General features: G+C 38.8%; 1 protein-coding gene across 1 annotated transcript; it reads left to right on the top strand.

The window, feature by feature from the left end:
* Positions 1-1,897: 1,897 nt before the first annotated feature.
* On the top strand, positions 1,898-5,371 carry LOC104246988 (S-adenosyl-L-methionine:benzoic acid/salicylic acid carboxyl methyltransferase 2-like). The gene is made up of 4 exons (XM_009802910.2): positions 1,898-2,055; positions 3,123-3,548; positions 3,822-4,070; positions 4,912-5,371. Exons 2-4 carry the CDS (start codon positions 3,138-3,140, stop codon positions 5,245-5,247), a joined length of 996 nt encoding a protein of 331 aa, XP_009801212.1. The 5' UTR covers positions 1,898-2,055; positions 3,123-3,137; the 3' UTR covers positions 5,248-5,371.
* Positions 5,372-19,330: the final 13,959 nt, after the last annotated feature.

The raw sequence follows: 19,330 nt of genomic DNA, 5'->3' as shown, positions 1-19,330 counted from the left end.
AGAAATGACCACAAGTGACTTACCTCAAGATTTTCCATGATTTCTTGCTCAAAAATCATCCCAGGTCGTGTTCTTTCGCCAAAAAATGTCAAAATGGGATAAAAAACCAGAACAGCATTAAAAACTCGATTCTGGTCGCTAAAGGTCCAATTACTGTCGCTAAAAGTGTCAAATCTAGTCGCTAAAGGTGCGCACCAGATCTTGTTACACCATCAGTTTTTAATTTCACTAAAAATGCTCTAACTCCATCATATGAACTCAGAATTCGACGATTCTTGTTCCTATGAGTCACAAATAATAATACGAACCTAGTCCTTTAATCAAAACTCAATTCGGAGCTCATTTGCTTAATATAATACCCATTTCGCTCGTTAAACAATTAACTCATGTTTCGCGTTAAAAACCCAATCGCGACTTGATGAAATTAGACCAAACTTTCCAGATCGCTCCTATAATTCATTATAAAAATTTTGGAAGTCTCGAAATCAAATTTTGATTTCTAGAACTAAAAATGGATCTTTGGACCATTACATGCTTATGCTCAAAACATAAAAATCTTCCAAAAACTCTTCCAAAACTTATCTGAACCTCATGGGACCCCAACCAAATATATTAACAAGTCCCACAATATGACACAATCTTAGTCAATGCCTAAAATTACATCAAACAATGTTAAAAACGTGAATCACACCCCAATTCTAGCGTAATGAAACTAAGAACTTCCAACTTCTATATTCGATGCCAAAACCTATCAAATCAAGTCCGATTGACCTCAAATTTTGCACACAAGTCATAAATAACATAACGAAGCTATAAAAATTTTCAGAACTATATTCCGACCCCGATATCAAAATGTCAACTTCCCGGTCAAACTTCAACACTTAAATTTCTATTTTAGCCATTTCAAGCCTAATTTAACTATAGACTTCCAAAAAGAATTTCGGAAACGCTCCTAAGTCCAAAATTACCATACAGAACTACTGGAATCATCAAAAATCTATTCCAGGATCATTTACACATATTTTACCCTCCAGTCCATTTATTCAACTTAAGCTTCCAAAACATGGATTGTTCTTTCAATTAAATTTTGAATCATCTGAAAACAAAACTTGACCACTTTCGCAATTCATAATACACAAAACGACGCTACTCAAGACTTCAAATAGCTGAACGGGATGGAAATGCTAAAAACGACAGGTCGAGTCGTTACAATATCCTTCACACTCAAGTAACGCGGTCGAATTAAAGGATTATCGACCAAAAACTCATCGAAAATGCTGGGTTGAATTTTTTTTTTTGGTTAGTATTAAAAATCAATCGATGCGGTCAGTTTATTGACTGAAAAAATATAAGATATAAAATAATTGATCGAATTCGGTCGGACTTTTTAAACTCCTCAATTATAAAATGCATCATTCGAGAATAACTAAATACGAAATAATTATAATTTTAAATTTTATACTGAGGTTAGTATCTTTATCCCGGTAACCAAACGTCCTCCCATTTTGGCCATAAAATTTGGGAGCTTTTTTTTTTCGAATATGTTTTCAAATATCTGTTTGTTTATAGATTTTAACTATTTTTTGCCAAATTTTGAAAATAAAGTCTTCAAATCCCAAAAAAATAACTCTCTGAGTAGTTTTGAAGTTATTGAAATTTTTTACTCACAAACCTTCAAATTCTTTTCAAGTAAAATGCATGTCCAAACACACTTTCAAAAATAATTTTTCATCTTATCTTCAAAAACTCTTTCTTTTTTAAGTTTCAACTAATTCTATGTCCAAAGTCCAAACGCTAGCTTAATTGGCTTGTGAGGGACAATGTTGGAATTTCAAGGATAATTTTGGTATCACTCATCTATAAATAAGTGATACCCCCATTGGAACTTTAATTTGCCTAGCCAAAAATACTATATTCGTACAATACAGAAATATCCAAGAAATGGAAGTTGCCAAAGTTCTTCACATGAATGAAGGAATTGGAGAGGCTAGCTATGCCAAAAATTCTTTGCTTCACGTATAATATAATTACACAAATTTTTATTTCCCCACTGAGGTTATAAACTCTCAATTATAATTTCTTTATTTCATTTCATATGACACTTCCCTGAGCCCATGTTTTAAAGGCATATTTGGGACTTGAGTCGGGGCTTGTTCTGGGGTGATGCACTATCAAAATATTCTGAGGCTCACGTGTAGGGCTTAGTTCTGTGAGACTTACACCTCAAACGACCGAATGTGTGCCTGAAATGCACCTAATGCTCTACTTTGGGGCTCGTCTAACCTTTCCTAACGTAAATTATGCGATTAATTACCTAATTAGCATTGTTGACCCTCAAAATTCTTTATAACACTTTTTTATTATTTGTGCTTATAAAAATGCTTGATATTTTATTTTTATTAGTTTTTTTAATCTCTTATAATTTTCTTAAACTTTTAGTATATTTTATATTTTTGTTATTTTGCTATTTTATTAATTTATATATTAAAAAATGTAAAGATCTATACGGCTTATGTCCCATATCTCGGGGCTTACGCCTCGCCCCATGTTAGTAAAATGCCCCGCCTTACGCCCTCACTTTTAAAACATTGACACCAAAGGCGAATCTAGGATATTAATGTGGCAGGAGTACCAATATTCTGCTCAACCGGTGCCCCCTAAAGGATGTCAAATGATTTAAATTAATCATTTTTAAGGTATACACAACTACATATACAAGATTCCTGCCGATGTTCACGGAATCCGATGATCCCTCAAGCTTACACATAGGCCCGCCTCTGCCTACACCCCTTATACTATAGAAATCCTACACATATAGGCGTAGAAACAATTTCGGCGAGCACATATTCCATAGAAAATACGTGTCTGCAGAGGCGGAGCCAAGATTTTAAAGTTATGGGCTCTAATCTTGTCATCAAACCTTAGCTCGCTTTAGCTATTTGGATTCGCAATTAAATACTTTTATATATTTAATAATTTTTTCAATACAAATAGAAAGTTTAAGCAAAAGCTACTGTGTTCGATCAAATCCGTAGCTACCACACTACCTCCACCCCTGCACGTCTGAATTCTTTTATACTGTAAGTGCATAAAAAATTAAACTCATTTTCTTTTATTTACAGCAAAAGGTGATCCTCATGACAAAGACAATAAGAGATAAAGCCATATCTGCACTCTACCGCAGCCTTTCCCCAGAAACCATTTGTATTGCGGACTTAGATTGTTCCTCTGGACCTAATACTTTCTTGGTGGTCACCCAACTTATTAGAGTTATTTGCGAAGAATGCAAAAGCAACGGCCAACAACAGCAGCTACCGGAATTTCATGATTTCTTGAATGATCTTTCGGGGAACGATTTTAATACCATTTTTCGGTCATTGATGCCGGAATTCTATGATGATTTGAGGAAGAAGAACATAATAGAAGATGAATTTGATCCAAATAATTGTTTTGTCTCAGGAGTTGCTGGTTCATTCTATAATAGACTTTTTCCTTCCAAGAGTCTGCACTTTGTCCACTCTTCTTACAGTCTCCACTGGCTTTCTCAAGTATGTTTCCCATTTATCTTTATTCTATCCAATATATGCATAAGGAGAGCTTTGGCATATAGCTGATAAAGTTATTGTCATATGATCAAAAGTCCCTTGCAGAAATGCAGGGTAATGCTGTATTACAATAGACCCTTGTGGTCCGGCTCTTCCCCGGATAAGGATGAATGAATACTTATCACTTCACATAACTTTTCGGTGGTATAATATATTATAACATCTTCAAATGTCTCTCTTATTATCAATTGTATTATCTTAAATTGTTGGTTATAGGTGCCTGATGGAATAGAGAATAACAAGGGAAATATTTGCTTGACCAGTACAAGTTCAGCAAGTGTGATTAAAGCGTATTATGAGCAATTTGAAAGAGATTTTGCAACTTTTTTAAAGCACCGGTCGAAGGAATTGGTGCAAAACGGGCGTATGATATTGACAATGTTGGGCAGAAAAAATGAAGATCTCTTTTGCAAAGGGTGTTCCGACGAATGGGAGCTTTTAGCCACGGTCCTCAAAATCATCGGTGTAAGAAATTTTTTACACTATCAAGTTGTATTTACTCGTTGTAACAGGTAACATATTTCATATTCAAGATTACAAGTTTCACATTTTAAGAAGATTTACTTATAAATTTAACTTTACTTAATTATCACCCAAAAAAAATTGGCATAAAAAATTACTCAATGTTAACTATCACATAAATTAAGCACATTAGACCGGTCACCAATTTTATCTAGCCGCCCCTGACGGTGAAAGTGAATATAATATTGTAACTACAATAATTTAGGCAAGATTAAGTAATTAACCTTTTCGTTATAAAATACAAATAAAAATTAAGTAAAAATACCACTCTTTTTTATTCCTAATAGCGTTAATTCAACATGAGATGGATCAATCTATACATTAAAACAAGAAAAGCATTTAAAACGAAAAAGAAAAGAAAAAGTTAAAACTCTTTTTACTGTACTTGAAGTGTGTGCATGTATATACAACCAAACTTCTCTACAACAACGTCATTTGTTCCGAATATTTTTGAATGTTATAACGATGTGCTGTTATAGAGAACATATATTATAACATAACATAAAAATTGGCTCCAAAAAAGCTTCGCTTTTATAGTGAAGTGTTGTTATATATGGATGTTGGTATAGAGAGGTCTGACTGTATATAGAAGTTAAAACTTTACACAAGTAGCCGGTCATATTCATTGTTTACTTTTTTACTAGCCATATGCATAGATTAATATACACGATTATGCACATATTATATATATATATATATTATACATGCGGCAAATATTTTTAATTTAAACGATTGAGTGAGTGGTTAATCGGGTTAATTCTACTAAATAAAATAATGAATGCAGGGATCAATAGAAGAGGAAAAAATGGATGCATTCAACATTCCTGCATACAATCCATCTCCTGCAGAAGTGATGTGTGTAGTTGAGAAGGAAGGATCTTTTGCCATTAATAGCTCGGAAACTTCAGAAATCCAAAGGAATGATTCTTCTGATGAGAAGTATAATATGATACAAAGTTTTAGATCTGTGGCTGAACCTTTGCTTGTCAGCCATTTTGGTGATGAATTGAATGTGGATCAAGTATTCCACTATTATAGAGAGATCACTGCAAATAATTGCATGGAAAAAGAGAAGATTATGTTCATAAATGTCAGTGTTTCCTTGGTTAAAAGAAACTAGGGCAGAGGCGAAGTCAGGATTTGTCTTATCCGGATCCATAGTTCATTTTTGTTACTGTATATGTAATTAAATATTTATACATATTTAATGGATTTTACTTATATAATAAGTTTTAGTTTTGGTACGACGAAGGGTATATCGATAAATCTTTTAGTCTTTTTTAATTATTTTAGTACTTTTAAATTTTTATATTACATTGAGAATTTATATTGGAGTAGGATATAATCCCTAACTTGGACACTTTACTTTCCTTCAATTGAGGTTTTGTATCTACATTTTTTCTCAAGGTCCCTATCCTTTAGAGTTAAGCTCTCATTCTTTGTGAACAACAATAACATTCTCAATATTATCCCACACTGTGGGGTCTGAGAAAGGTAGTTGTCACGATCCAATTATCCCTCCGCAAGACGTCGTGAAGGCACCTAGTCTCTACGACTAGGTAAGCCTAAACAGTTACAGAAATAACAGGAACAAAAGGAAAACTCACAACTAACTACATTAATAATAACATAACTGAAAACCATGCCGCTCGGCATGTACAATAACCAACTCCTCAATATTACACAGTCTTTCCAAAACCCGAAACATCATGAGTCACAAACTACAAAAGGAAAACTAGTGTCTCTATATATCAGAGTCTAACAAAAGAAGTACACGAGATAATAGACATAGTAGAGAATAGAGGGGGACTCCAAGGTCTGCGGACGCGACAAATATACCTTGAAGTCTCAAACTGTTGCTGCTCACTGATGACGTGGTTGTTAAGAAGTACCTATATCTACACACGAAAATATGTGCATAAAAGTAGCATGAGTACACCAAAACGGTACCCAGTAAGTGCCAAGCCTAACCTCGGTCGAGTAGTGACGAGGTCAAGTAAGGCCCTACTGGTGTATATATATATAAAATAAGATGGAAGAAAAATATCACAGTAATATAAAAGACTGAAATTTAACCAGAAGGAAATTACACAAGGATAACAGTATAGTGTACAGTAATAACCACAGGGGATCTCCCGAGATACCGTTTTGTAGTCTCAAAAGTAAATGTCAGGGGGATCTCCTGGGATACCGTCTCGTAGTCCCAAAGTAAATATGCACGGGAATCTCCCAGAATACCGTTCTGTAGTCCCAAAAGTAAATGTGCAGGGGGGATCTCCCAAGATACCGTGTCCCAAAGTAAATATGTATGAGAATAATAGCTATAGCACGAAATCCTACATTTTAAACTAAGTATAAGTCAAGGAAGAAGCAGGAAATCCATTAAGCATGCTGCACAGAGTTCAGATAAGCATTTAAGCGACTTAGACATGCTATTTTAGGCTAAATAGGATAATTACACATGCTAGTATAACTCAATTAAAGTAAAACAGAATATTACTTAGTGAAAGACGGAGTTTTATAATAATAGCCCATGTACGCACTCGTCACTTTACTATCACGACCGCAAAACCATCCCTGTTGTGATGACGCCTATCGTGGTACTAGGCAAGCCGACACATAACCAAAACAAAACAAGATTTTCATTTTCAAGATAATTTCCAAAGCTATTTAATATAGAACCTTCATAAGGAGTGTAAATAAAAAACAAAAGTGCGGAAAAGAAAGCCCAACATCGAGGTACCACTAGTCATGACCATCTACTAAAAATTGTCCAATAATATTTAGACTAATACAGTCTGGAAAATAAATAATAAACATCTATAGGAGGATAGGAGGGAGAAGAACAGGGCTGGGATCGCCATGCAACTACCTTGCTACTCCAATAGATCTCGCGACGGATGAATTAACACTCTCTAGCACGTTCAGTAACCCCTGGATCTACACACAAGGTGCAAGGAGTAATGTGAGTACGCCAACTCAGTAAGTAATAACAGTAAATAAAGACAGAGCAGTAGTGACGAGCAATAAATCATAATAAGTGAATATCAGAAAATCTCAATAAAAATATAACAGACTTTTAAAAGCAAAGATTTAATCAAATCATTTCGTTTAAACTCAATTTCAGTAAAATCATTTGAAGATATTTTTCAACAGTTCTCAAACAGAGGCTCAGAGTAACAGCAAGCAAAAATGATGCATACATAAACAACCTCTCGGTCAAAACATCACTCATAAAGCCGCCCCGCGGGCAGAACATCACTCATATACAACCCCTCAGGCAAACCTCACAGTCACTCGTATACAGCCCCTCGGGCATATCTCATATCACTCACTCAGGGTACCCGCACTCATTGGGGTGTGCAGACTTCGGAAGGGCTCATTCAGCCCAAGCGCTATAACAAATCCCCTCGTGGATAAATCAATCAGGCCCCCTACCTCACAAAATCATGAATCAGTAACAACATGTTGCGGCGTTCATCCTGATCCAATAAATATCTTTACAAATCAAGCCCTCGGCCTCACTCAGTCATAAACCTCTCAAGCCACTCGAGCTCTCAGTAAAAATAGGGTACTCGGCCCAAAACAATAGTTTATATGCATCAAAACAGAGTAATAAAGACCGAGTTATGAGATCAATAAGTGTAACAATAGTGAGTATAGATTTTCAACCAAAAACAGTGAGTGGATAACAAGAAAAAGTCCCTTAAGAGCCCAAACAGCTCTAGCACGAGGCCCAAATATGGCATCCAGCCCAATTTACAGAAATTCTTTCTGAAACACATAAGTATCATATAATTTCAACCAAATACACAACTTATAGTTGCTACGGGACGGACCAAGTCACAACCCCCAACGATGCACTCCCGTCACCTAGAATGCGTGTCACCTCAAAATAGTAAAACGGTACGAATTCTAGGGTTTCATACCCTCAGGACTATATTTAAAATCATTACTTACCTCAAACCGGTCAAATCCCTATTCCGCAATGCCCTTGCCTCTCAAACCGGTGTCCAAATGCCTCGAATCTAACCACAAACAATTCGATACAATCAACACGAGCTAAAGAAATCAATCCCATAAGAAAATGCTAAGCTTTAGATCAAAAGTCAAAAAGCCAACTCAAAAGCCAGGCCTTAGGCCCACGTCTCGAAATTCGACAAAAGTTGCAAAATCCGACAATACATTCGATTATAACCATACTAGTTTCACTCAAATCCCACCTCAAATAGGCTTTCAATTCCCAAAAATTCATTTTATGAAACTCCACCAATTTTCCCCAAATTCCACCCCAAATCACGATCCAAATGATGAATTCAATGATATATTCATAAATATTAGCCAAAACCAAGCTAGAATTATTTACCCAGATGATTTCCTTGAAAAACTCCCAAAAATTCGCCTCAAACCGAGCTCCCAAAGTTCAATATATGAAATAAAACCCTAAACCTCACTTATATAATGCTCTCTGAACCTTCACTTTGCGGTCCGCATAATTCTGCCGCGGTCGCGGACCCCGAGCTATACCTTCCGAGGTCCGCATAAAATCAACCGTGGCCACATTCTCTCTTCCGCGGCCCGCACAATTTCCACCGCTTCCACAAAATACCACTGCGGTCCGCACCAATTTTGTGTTGTCCGCACTTCCTACTCCATATATAGCTAAGACCAGAAATCTGCTAACTTTTAAAGCCAAGGGTTGATCCGTTAACCACCCGAAACTCATCCGAGGCCCTCGGAACCTCAACCAAACATACCAACACATCCCATAACATCATTCAGACTTAGTCGAACCTTCTAATCTCTCAAAACAACATCAATACACCAAATTAACCTCGGATTCAAGCCTAAGAACATCTAAATTTCCAAATTTCACAAACGACGCCGAAACCTATCAATCGCGTCCGAATGACCCCAAATTTTGCACAAACGTCACAAATGACACTATACACCTACTCCAACTTCCAGAATTTCATTCTGACCCCGATATCAAATTTTTCACTGCCGACCAAAATCGCTAAATTTCCAACTTTTGCCAATTCATGCCTAATTCTACCACGGACTTCCAAATCACATTCCGGACACAATTCTATGTTCAAAATCACCTGATGGAGCAAAGGAAACCATCAAAATACAAATCCGAGGTCGTTTACTCATAAATCAACATCCAGTCAACTTTTCCAACTTAAGCCTTCTCAAAAGAGACTAAGTGTCTCAATTCTCTCCAAAACCATTCTGAACCCGAACCAACTAACGCGATACGATCAAATATAGTTTAAGAACACAAAATGAAGCAGAAAATGGGGGAATGAGGCTATAACTCTCGAAACGACCGGTTGTGTCATTACATCCTCCCCTTCTTAAACAAACGTTCGTCCTCGAACGAGTCTAGAAACATACATGAAGCCTCAAATAGGTGTGGATATCTACTCCGCATCTCCCGCTCGGTCTCCCAAGTAGCCTCCTCCATGGGCCGACCTCTCCACTTCACTTTCACTGAAGCTATATCCTTTGATCTCAACTTTCAGACATATCGCTCCAAAATAGCCACTGGCTCAACATCATATGTCAAATCACCATCTAACTGAACTATGCTGAAATCCAAAACATGAGACAGATCGCCGATATATTTTGGAGCATAGAAACATGAAATACCGGATGCACGCCCGACAAGCTAGGTGGCAACGCAAGCTCATAAGCCGCCTCCCCAATCCTCCGAAGCACCTCAAAAGGCTCAATGAACCGAGGACTCAACTTGTCCTTCTTTGCTAATCTCATATCACCCTTCATGGGTGAAACCTTCAGTAGAACCTCCGTTATAAAAGAATAAAAAAATTGCGGCTATGTCTCAGATTTATTATTATTATTATTATTATTATTATTATTATTTTAAGTTTAAATCTAGAACAATTGAGGGGGTTAGTTTGGTTTGTAATACTACGAAAGTCTAGTAACTTATATACCACATATTACCTCAAAGGATTAAAACTGCTTAATAAGGAGGTATTTAAACTTAATATTGGCAATGTAATTTAAATATTTGCTAAGACTCACACATAAGTTTCTTTAAAAATAATGGTACGTAATGAGAGAACTTGGTGAGATCTTACATATTGTACTAACGATTATAATAGATAATAAAAGAATCCACTAAACAGTTATGATTATAAGTTGCCTCGCTATGTAAAGATTTCAAACATTATTAGTCAAGTTTTATTTTGCAGTCACCTGCCGTGCATTTGGAAAGCTTTGTATAATTTGTAGGCAGTACGGTAATATAATTACAGAATTTAGGGACCGTTTGACCATAAGAAATTTTTTATTTTTTTTTCGAATTTTTTTCACTTTTTTCAGAATCAGTATTTTTTCATGAAAATTTCAAATTTTACATGAAGTTAAATTTTGAAATTTTTCGAAAATTTTAAAAACTCCAAAAAAATATTTTTCAAAATTGTCACTTCAACTCGCTCACAAAAATTCAAAAACAGCTCTGAATTGTATTTATGTTTTACCTGAAAAAGGAGTGGTTTTGTAACGACCCGACCGGTCATTTTGAACAATTCCACTTCGCTCGGTAATTTATGGGCATGAGTAGCGCCATATGATGTATTATGACTTATGTGAATCGTCAATTTTGGTCTTTAGGTTATTCTGAATAGATTTGGGAAAATTATTCTCAACTAGGAAGCTTTAATTTGGAAGAGTTGACCAAGTTTGACTTTTTAGTATTTGACCACGGATTGGAATTTTGATGGTTCTAATAGCACCGTTGGGCGATTTTAGACTTAGGAGCGTGTCCGGATTTTGATTTGGAGGTCCATAGTTGAATTTGACTTGATATGGTGAAATTTGGATTTTTGGAAAGTTTGACCGGAAGCGGACTTTTTGATATCAGATTCGAATCTTGGTTCCGGGAATTGGAATAGCTTCATTATGTCATTTGGGACTTGTGTGCAAAATTTGGGTTCATTCCGGGTGGATTTGATACGTTTCGGCGCGAGTTTTGGAAGTTGAAATTTCAAAGATCATTTAAGTTTGGTTTGAGGTATGATTCGATGTTGTTATGGGTGATTTGAGGCCTCGAGTAGGTCGGTGTTGTGTTTCGAGACTTGTTGGTATATTCGGACGGGGTCCAGATGGGCTCTGGTAAGGATCGAACGGATTTCAGATCATTTTGGCACTGTTGTGTTCTGCTAATTTCTGGTGTCACAGTCCTTGATCGCGATCGCAATTAGTTGATCGCAATCGCGATTAGCTGATCCCGTTCGCGATTAGCTGATCCCGTTTGCATAGAGTTGTTTGAGGGCTGGGATAAGTTATGCATTCGCAAGTCCTCAGACGCGTTCGCATAATTTGCTACAGATTGTGCATCTCGTTAGCACATGTATTCACGCTTTCGCGTAGTGTATGGCTGAGTTGGGCAGTCAATGGCCTCTTCTTCGCGTTGGCGATCCTTCTACCATGTTCGTGTAGTTCTATCTCATGTGTGTATTGCATTCGCGAGGCTTGTACCAAGAACGCGTGAAGTATTTTGGTGGCAGATTATTTTTGCTCACAACGAACGGGATGGATTTCCTGTGTTCGAGTAGGAGGATTCCAGGGCAGAAGTATAAAGTACTCTATTTCGAGGGTTTCGACCATTTTAACAATTTGGGAGTTATGGAGCTCAGATTGAGGCGATTCTTGAAGCAACTTTCTCCATGTGGACTGGGGGTAAGTGTCCTTTACTCATTTTTTATTTTATATCATGAATCTATCTTCATTTTTGGCATTTGATTGAGGGTTCCAAAAGAGAAAATTGGGGGTTCTAGCCTAAAGTTTTATAAAGTGATTTTTTGAGTTTTGAACATCGTTTCAGAATTAAATTTGAGTGAAACTAGTATAGTTGGACTCGTAATTGAATGGGTTATCAGATTTTGTGAGTTTTGTCGGGTTCTGAGATACAAGCCTCAGTTGGACTTTTTAGATGATTTTGGGCTTTTGATTAAAGATTCAACATTTATCGATGGGTTTGTTTCCTTTGGCATTATCTGATGTATTTGAGTTGCTTTTGGCTAGTTTTGAGCCGTTCAGAGGTCAGTACATGCGAGATGGCATTTTTGGAGCTTGGATTGTTCGGTATTGAAATTGGCTTGTTCGAGGTAAGTAACACTTCTAAACTTGGTGTTGAGGGTATGAAACCCCGAATCACGTGCTATATGATTGGCGTTGAGGCGACGCACATGCTATGTGATGGGCGTGTGGGCGTGCACTGTGGGGATTGTGACTCCGTTATTTCTTTGGTACTGTGTAGTTACCTGATCTTACCTGTAACCATAAAATTTCTACGTACTTGAGTTTTTGAGCTGTGATCCATGTTAGAAACAATGTTTAGGGTACATGCTTATTCTATTGGGACCCACTGAGATCATTCATGATGTTGATTTATCTGCTTTCATTGCATTGCATACTTAGTCATACGCATTCATATGCATATAATATCGTAGTCTCTATTACCATTTATTAATACATCATATCATCATTTTGGGCTAGTTTCATGGCATTGTGAGCCCGAGAGACTGGAGAGATTGATGATCGAGTGAGACCGATGGCCTGATTATGAGTGACATTTATGGGATCAGGCTGCATGCCGTAGCAGTTATACTAATTTTATGATAGTGCTTGAGTTGAAGGAGCCTCTCTGGAGTCTACACATACCCCCATTGAGCGTGGTTGATTATATTGAGGGATGGATCTTCCCTGGACATGGATCTTGTCCAAAGTATTTATATACTTGGGGATGGATCTTCCCCATGAGCTGATTTAGCCCTACTCAGTACTGAGTATTCCGGGATGGATCTTCCCTGGGCCGTATTGGACATATACAGTACTGAGTGATTGAGCATGATGAGTGAAAAGTATGAGAAAGTGAGATTGAGTACTCTGAGAGTGTGAGTACATGAGTTCATCTCTGAGATACATTGCATTGACATGCACACATGACATACAGGCATATAGATGCATTTTCCTCATGATCTACGGTATCACGTCATTCATGACTTCTCACACATATTGACATATGGGTATAGAGAGGTATTTTACACTTGCTATCTGTAAAGAAAATAAAACATCTTATTTATTGTTGAAAGCATTTTTTTGGGAAAAATGACAGTTTTCAAACTCACTCGTATTTTTGACGATTTCGGTAAAGGATTTGGGTTTCTCACTGATATACTTGAAAAACGGAACTATTTTTTGGAAAACTATGGAAAAGCTGAGCATTTTATCTCTAAGTTAATTTTTTTAGTACATGTTTTACGATGTTATGAACTGTTGTTGGCTATTGGATAGTGGACTCGACCATTGTTCCAGCTCGTCAGTACTTTCAACTTAATGTTAGGTTTGTTACTTATTGGGTACATGGGGTCAGTTGTACTCATATGACACTTCTGCACCTTGCATGCAGATGTTGGCTATTGATGTTGTTGTGATCAACGAGAGCTGGAATTGAAGGCGTACCTACATTCCGATTGTAGCTGCCTCTTATTTATGATAGCCTTAGATTTCTAAAAGTCAGTTTATGTACTTTTTGAACAGATGATGTATTTACTTCATACTTTGTAAATTCTATTCTTAGAAGCTTGTAATTTGTACTACCAATTCTTGAGAAATGTGTAAGATTTAGATATTTACTTTTATTTAATTGCCTTATTAATTTCATTAGAAGTTGATAGTTGTTAATTGGCTTACCTAGCGGGTTGGGTTAGGTGCCATCACGATTAGTTGGATTTTGGGCCGTGACAAGATGGTATCAAAGCTCTAGGTTTATAAGTTTTACAAGTCATGAGGAAGTGTACGATAAAGTCTTGCGGATCAGTATGATGACGTCCATACCAATCTATGAGAGGCTACAAGAGATTTAGGATATACTTCCCATCTTTTATTCCTTATCGTGTGGCATTGATTTAGCTTGAAGCATAACTCTTTGAGTTCCTTACACGCATTTGTATGCTCACATGAGTGCTTGGTATCGACTATGCATCGACGGCTTGTGATTCACTGGTTGAGGTGCGAGATGTAATTTAGGTGTGCTAATGATGGGATAGTTTAGAGGACTTGAGGCCGAGTTTTGACTGTAGCTTGAGAATGGAGATTCGGTTGTGTGAGCATATGCTTTTGGACATATACGTCCGGTAGTGTCCTTATGAGTGGAATCTGTGGCTCGATGAGCGGCTGGATGGATACATGATGAATATGATGTGTCTGCAAAATCTATTCATATAGTTTGGATGTGGCGAGAAGAGTTTGCTTGATGTAAAAAGGACTATTGGGTACTTGATTTATGTCTTGATTTGACGTAATGGATCAAGTTGTGGCATACTGAGGGATCTTTCATTTTGTTTAATTATGGAGTAAAGTAGATTTTCATGTCTTGTTCTGAGTTCGAACTAAGGATGGTTAAGTGATTGTGTAGTAGTTGTGACTGTGGAAAGCTATAGAGAGATGTCAGTTTGAGGCAAATCAGGTGGGTCATCTCCTGCGGGGTGTCCTGAGGTTGCTTGATCCCTATGTTGTTTTGTAGAGAGTTCTCATGTAACGACCTGGCCAGTCGTTTTAAAAATTAACGCCCCGATCCCTTATTAACTACATTCCCCGTGCTTGTTTCTACTATTGTGAGTTATCGGGAGGATTTATCTGGAGTTTCGGAGAGTTTTGGGACACTTAGTCCCTAAATGAGAGCTTAAGTTTTGGATTTTGGACTGTAGACGGAGCAGTGTGAAGATAGCCTCAGAATGGAATTATGTCGGTTCCATTAGCTCCGTTGGGTGATTTCGGGCTTAGGGGCGTGTTCGTATTGTGTTTTAGAGGTCCGTAGCTTATTTAGGCTTGAAATGTTGAAAGTTGAATTTTTGAAGTTTCCGGTTCGACAGTGAGATTTTGATATCGGGGCCGGAATGGAATTCCAGAAGTTGGAATATCTCCTTAGTGTTGAATGTGACGTGTTTGCAAAATATCAGGTCATTCGGACGAGGTTTGATAGACTTTTTGATTGAAAGCGCAATTTGAGAGTTTTCGGAGTTCTTAGGCTTGAATCCGATGTTAAATTGATATTTTGATGTTGTTTTGAGCGTTCCGAATGTTGGAACGAGTTTGAATGATGTTTTAGGATTTGTTAGTAGATTTGGTTGAGGTCCTGGGGTCCTCGAGTGAGTTTCGGGTGCTTAACGGAAATTGATTTTGGACTTAGGCAGAAAATCTGATTACTGAACCTATAGAAGCGGCTAGGTGAGCAAAATTTGGTCCAGGCTCCAGAAACCGTAGGTGCGAGAAGTGGAATGCACCTGCGAGACCGCAGGTGCTGAAAGGCAGTCGCAAAAGCGGAAATTTGGGTTTAATGAAAAATTGCAAGTGTGACTTGGTCTTTGCAGAAGCGGGACCGCAGGTGCGGTCCAAGGGCCGTAGATGCGGTTTCACTGGTCAAAAAAGGGCAGAATCGAGGGTTTAGTCTCAAAACCTTTGAAATTGATTTAGGAGCACATGATTGGCGATTTTGAGAAGGGTTTTCACCTGGGTGTTTTGGGTAAGTAATTCTTACTCGGTTTTGATTAACTTCCACGAATCTATGCTTAAGTTCATCCTTTAAATTCAAATTTGGGGTGAAAGTTTGGAGAAAAATTGGAAAGGTTCTTAGACCTAATTTTAGTGTTTTGATCAAGATTTTGAGGTCGGATTGCTTCTGTGTGTTTGCTTTGGGACTACGGGACGGTATCCCGGGAGATCCCCCTACCTGTTTACTTTGGGACTACGGATTTGTATTCCGGGAGATCCCCTGCACATATATGTTGATTGGGACTATAGTGCAGGATATTGAGAGATCCCTAGCATGTATATTAAGGATACTAAGAGATCCCCAGCACATATATTGAGGATACTAAGAGATCCTCGGGATACCGAGAGATCCCCAACATACATATTGAGGATATTAAGAGATCCTCGGGATACTAAGAGATCCCCGGTTGTTATCTCTGTGTTGAGTTGTATTCCTTCTATGATTATTTTGTCTCTATTATAGTTGTTATTCTTATTATCCTGTGTTACTTCATACTGTTAGCATTTAATTATATTGTCGTATTCTATATTGTTTTACCTCGTTTTTCAGCTATAATCAGTAGGGCCCTGACCTTCCTCGTCACTACTCTATCGAGGTTAGGCTAGGCACTTACTGAGTACCGTCATGGTTTACTCATGCCCTTTCTGCGCATGTTTTTCATGTGCAGATCCAAGTACTTCGACTCAGCCCTACTACCGTTGAGGCAAGGTGATTCTCCAGAGACTTCGAGGTATATCTTCTGCGTCCAAAGACCGAGGAGTCCCTTTCCATTCTCTCTTATAGTATTAGCCTTTCTGTATTTACGTTTGGTTAGATATTTTGGAGTTAGACACTTGTCGTTATTCAACAACTTGTGATTTTATGAGATTCCGGGTTTTGGGAAGTTGTTTAGTTTTTCTATCTTGTATTAGTATATGCTGAGCGGAATTTTAAACATTTCTATATTTTCTTATCTTCAGTTTTATTGGTGTTTTTTGCATTTTGTTTCTTTTTCTGCAATTGTTAGGCTTACCTAGTCGTAGAGACTAGGTGCCGTCATGACAGTTCACAGAGGGCGAACTTGGGTCGTGACAAGTTGGTATCAGAGATCTAGGTTCATAGGAGTCATGAATCGCAAGTCGGTTTATTAGAGTCTCGTGGATCGGTACGGAGATTTCTGTACTTATCTACGAGAGGCTATGTAACTGTTATGAAAATTCCACTTCATTTGATTTCCTTGTCGTGCGAGATTTTTGATACCAAAATTCTAAACTTCTGTCTTCTATTCTTGCACAGATGGTGAGGACACGTGATACCAGAGATGATCATGCACCCGCATCCCCTACTGGAGACGGCTCAGGTCGGGGCCAGGGTAGAGGCTGAGGACGCGCACGTGGTGCAGCCAGAGCACTCGTGCGAGCTGCCACCGAGGTACCACCAACAGTTCCAGCCAGAGTCCAGGAACCTGATACGCCTACTGCTACTACTACTTCAGCTCTCCAGGAGAGTCTTGCACAATTCATGAGCATGTACACCACTCTGGCTCAAGCAGGGTTGCTTCCCCTTGCTGCTGCTATATCTCAGGCCGGGAGAGGAGCACAGACTCCCGCCGCCCGTTCTCTTGAGCAGCGAGTGCATGTTGATCAGGTCCCAGAGATTATTCTTATACAACCTGCAGTCCCAGATCAGCCCGAGGTTAGGGTAACGGCTTCCGAGGATGAGCAGTGGAGGCTTGAGAGGTTCAAGAAGTATAAGCCTCCTGTATTCAGTGGTCTAGCATCGGATAATGCTCTAGGATTTCTAGATGAGTGCCACCGTATTCTCCTTACCATGGGTATATCAAGATCGAGCGGGGTTTCCTTCACTACTTTCCATCTTCTAGGAGCGGCATATGAGTGGTGGCATACTTATGAGTTAGACAGTACGGATTAGGCAGCTTCCCTAACTTGGACTAAGTTTTCAGATATGTTCTGAGAGAGTATGTTCCTCAGAGCCTCAGGGATGCATGGCGCACATAGTTTGATCATTTGCGCCAGGGTGCTATGACTGTCTCAGAGTATGCTGTCTGTTACACTAGCTTTGCTAGATATGCACCAGCCTTGGTTTCTACTGTTCGCGAGAGGGTTCACCGGTTTATTGAGGGGCTCATTCCCAGCATCAGGTCCAGCATGGCTCGTGAGTTGGAGATGGGTATTTGTTATCAGCAGGTGGTGAGCATTGCTAGGAGAGTTGATGGTATGCATGCTAGGGATAAATAGGAGAGGGAGGCCAAGAGGTCTCGAGAGTCGGGCCATTATTCTGGCGCTTGTACTCCAACTACATATCGTCATGGTTGGGGTTATATGGGTCACCCCGTTTATTCATCTCTTCCAGTAGCCAGTGGTATTCCAGTTCCTCTTAGGCCATAGGAGCCTTAATATGCACCTCCAGTATCTAGTGTGCCTCCTGCGCGAGGTGCTTTTAGAGGTCAGTCCAGCAGACCTGGCCCGAGCTAGTCATAGCCTCCACTTCCTCCCAGAGCTTGTTTTGAGTGTGGTGACACACGCCATGTGGTGAGGGATTGCCCTAGACTTGGGAGGAGTGCACCTCCACAGACTTCTCAGCTACAACATGCCCTGTAAAGTTCTCAGGCTATGTTTACATCTCTAGTTGCTACCCCACCTGCTCAGCCATCTAGAGGTGGAGGTCGGGGAGGTAGAGGTTTCCCTTGAGGGGGAGGCTAGGCCAGATATTATGTCATTCCTGCCCGTACCGAGGTTGTCACATCCAATTCTATTATCACAGGTATTGTCCTGGTTTGTCATAGAGATGCATCGATTTTATTTGATCCGGGCTCCACTTATTCTTATGTGTCTTCTTTTTTGCCCCGTATTTGGGCGTATCTCGGGATTCTTTGAGTTCCCCTATTTATGTTTCTACTCCTATGGGAGATTCTCTTATTATAGACCGCGTTTATCAGTCATGTGTGGTTGCTCTTAGTGGTTTTGAAACCATAGCCAATTTATTATTGCTTAACATGGTAGATTTGATGTTATTTTGGGCATAGACTGGTTGTCGCCACATTATGCTATTCTTGATTGTCACGCTAAAACCGTGACGCTGGCTATGCCATGTGTACCGCGAGTAGAGTGGAGGGGTACCTAAAATCATACTTCAGTAGAGTTATTTCATTCCTTAAGGCTTAGCGTATGTTTGAGAAGGGTGTGATGCGTATCTAGCCTATGTCAGAGATGTCAGTATTGATACCCCTACGGTTGATTCAGTCCCAGTAGTACGAGATTTTTCTTGATGTGTTTCCAGCTGATCTTCCGGCAATGCCACCCGATAGAGATATTGATTTTGGCATAGATCTGTTGTCGGGCACTCAACCCATTTCTATTCCTCTGTATCGTATGGCTCCTTCTGAGTTGAAGGAGTTGAAGGATCAGTTATAGGAATTGCTTGATAAGGGTTTTATTCGGCCTAGTGTATCACCTTGGGGTGCTCTTATCTTGTTTATGAGGAAAAATGATGGTTCTATGCGTATGTGCATTGATGATTACCAGTTTAACAAAGTTACAGTGAAGAACCGTTATCATTTGCCCCGTATTGATGATCTGTTTGACTAGTTACAGGGTGCACAATTGTTTTTTAA

This window comes from Nicotiana sylvestris, chromosome 5 (genome assembly GCF_000393655.2).
Source record: "Nicotiana sylvestris chromosome 5, ASM39365v2, whole genome shotgun sequence".
Lineage (NCBI taxonomy): Eukaryota > Viridiplantae > Streptophyta > Magnoliopsida > Solanales > Solanaceae > Nicotiana > Nicotiana sylvestris.
The sequence above is the reverse complement of the archived record's forward strand: the minus strand, read 5'-3'. Positions and strand labels throughout refer to the sequence as shown.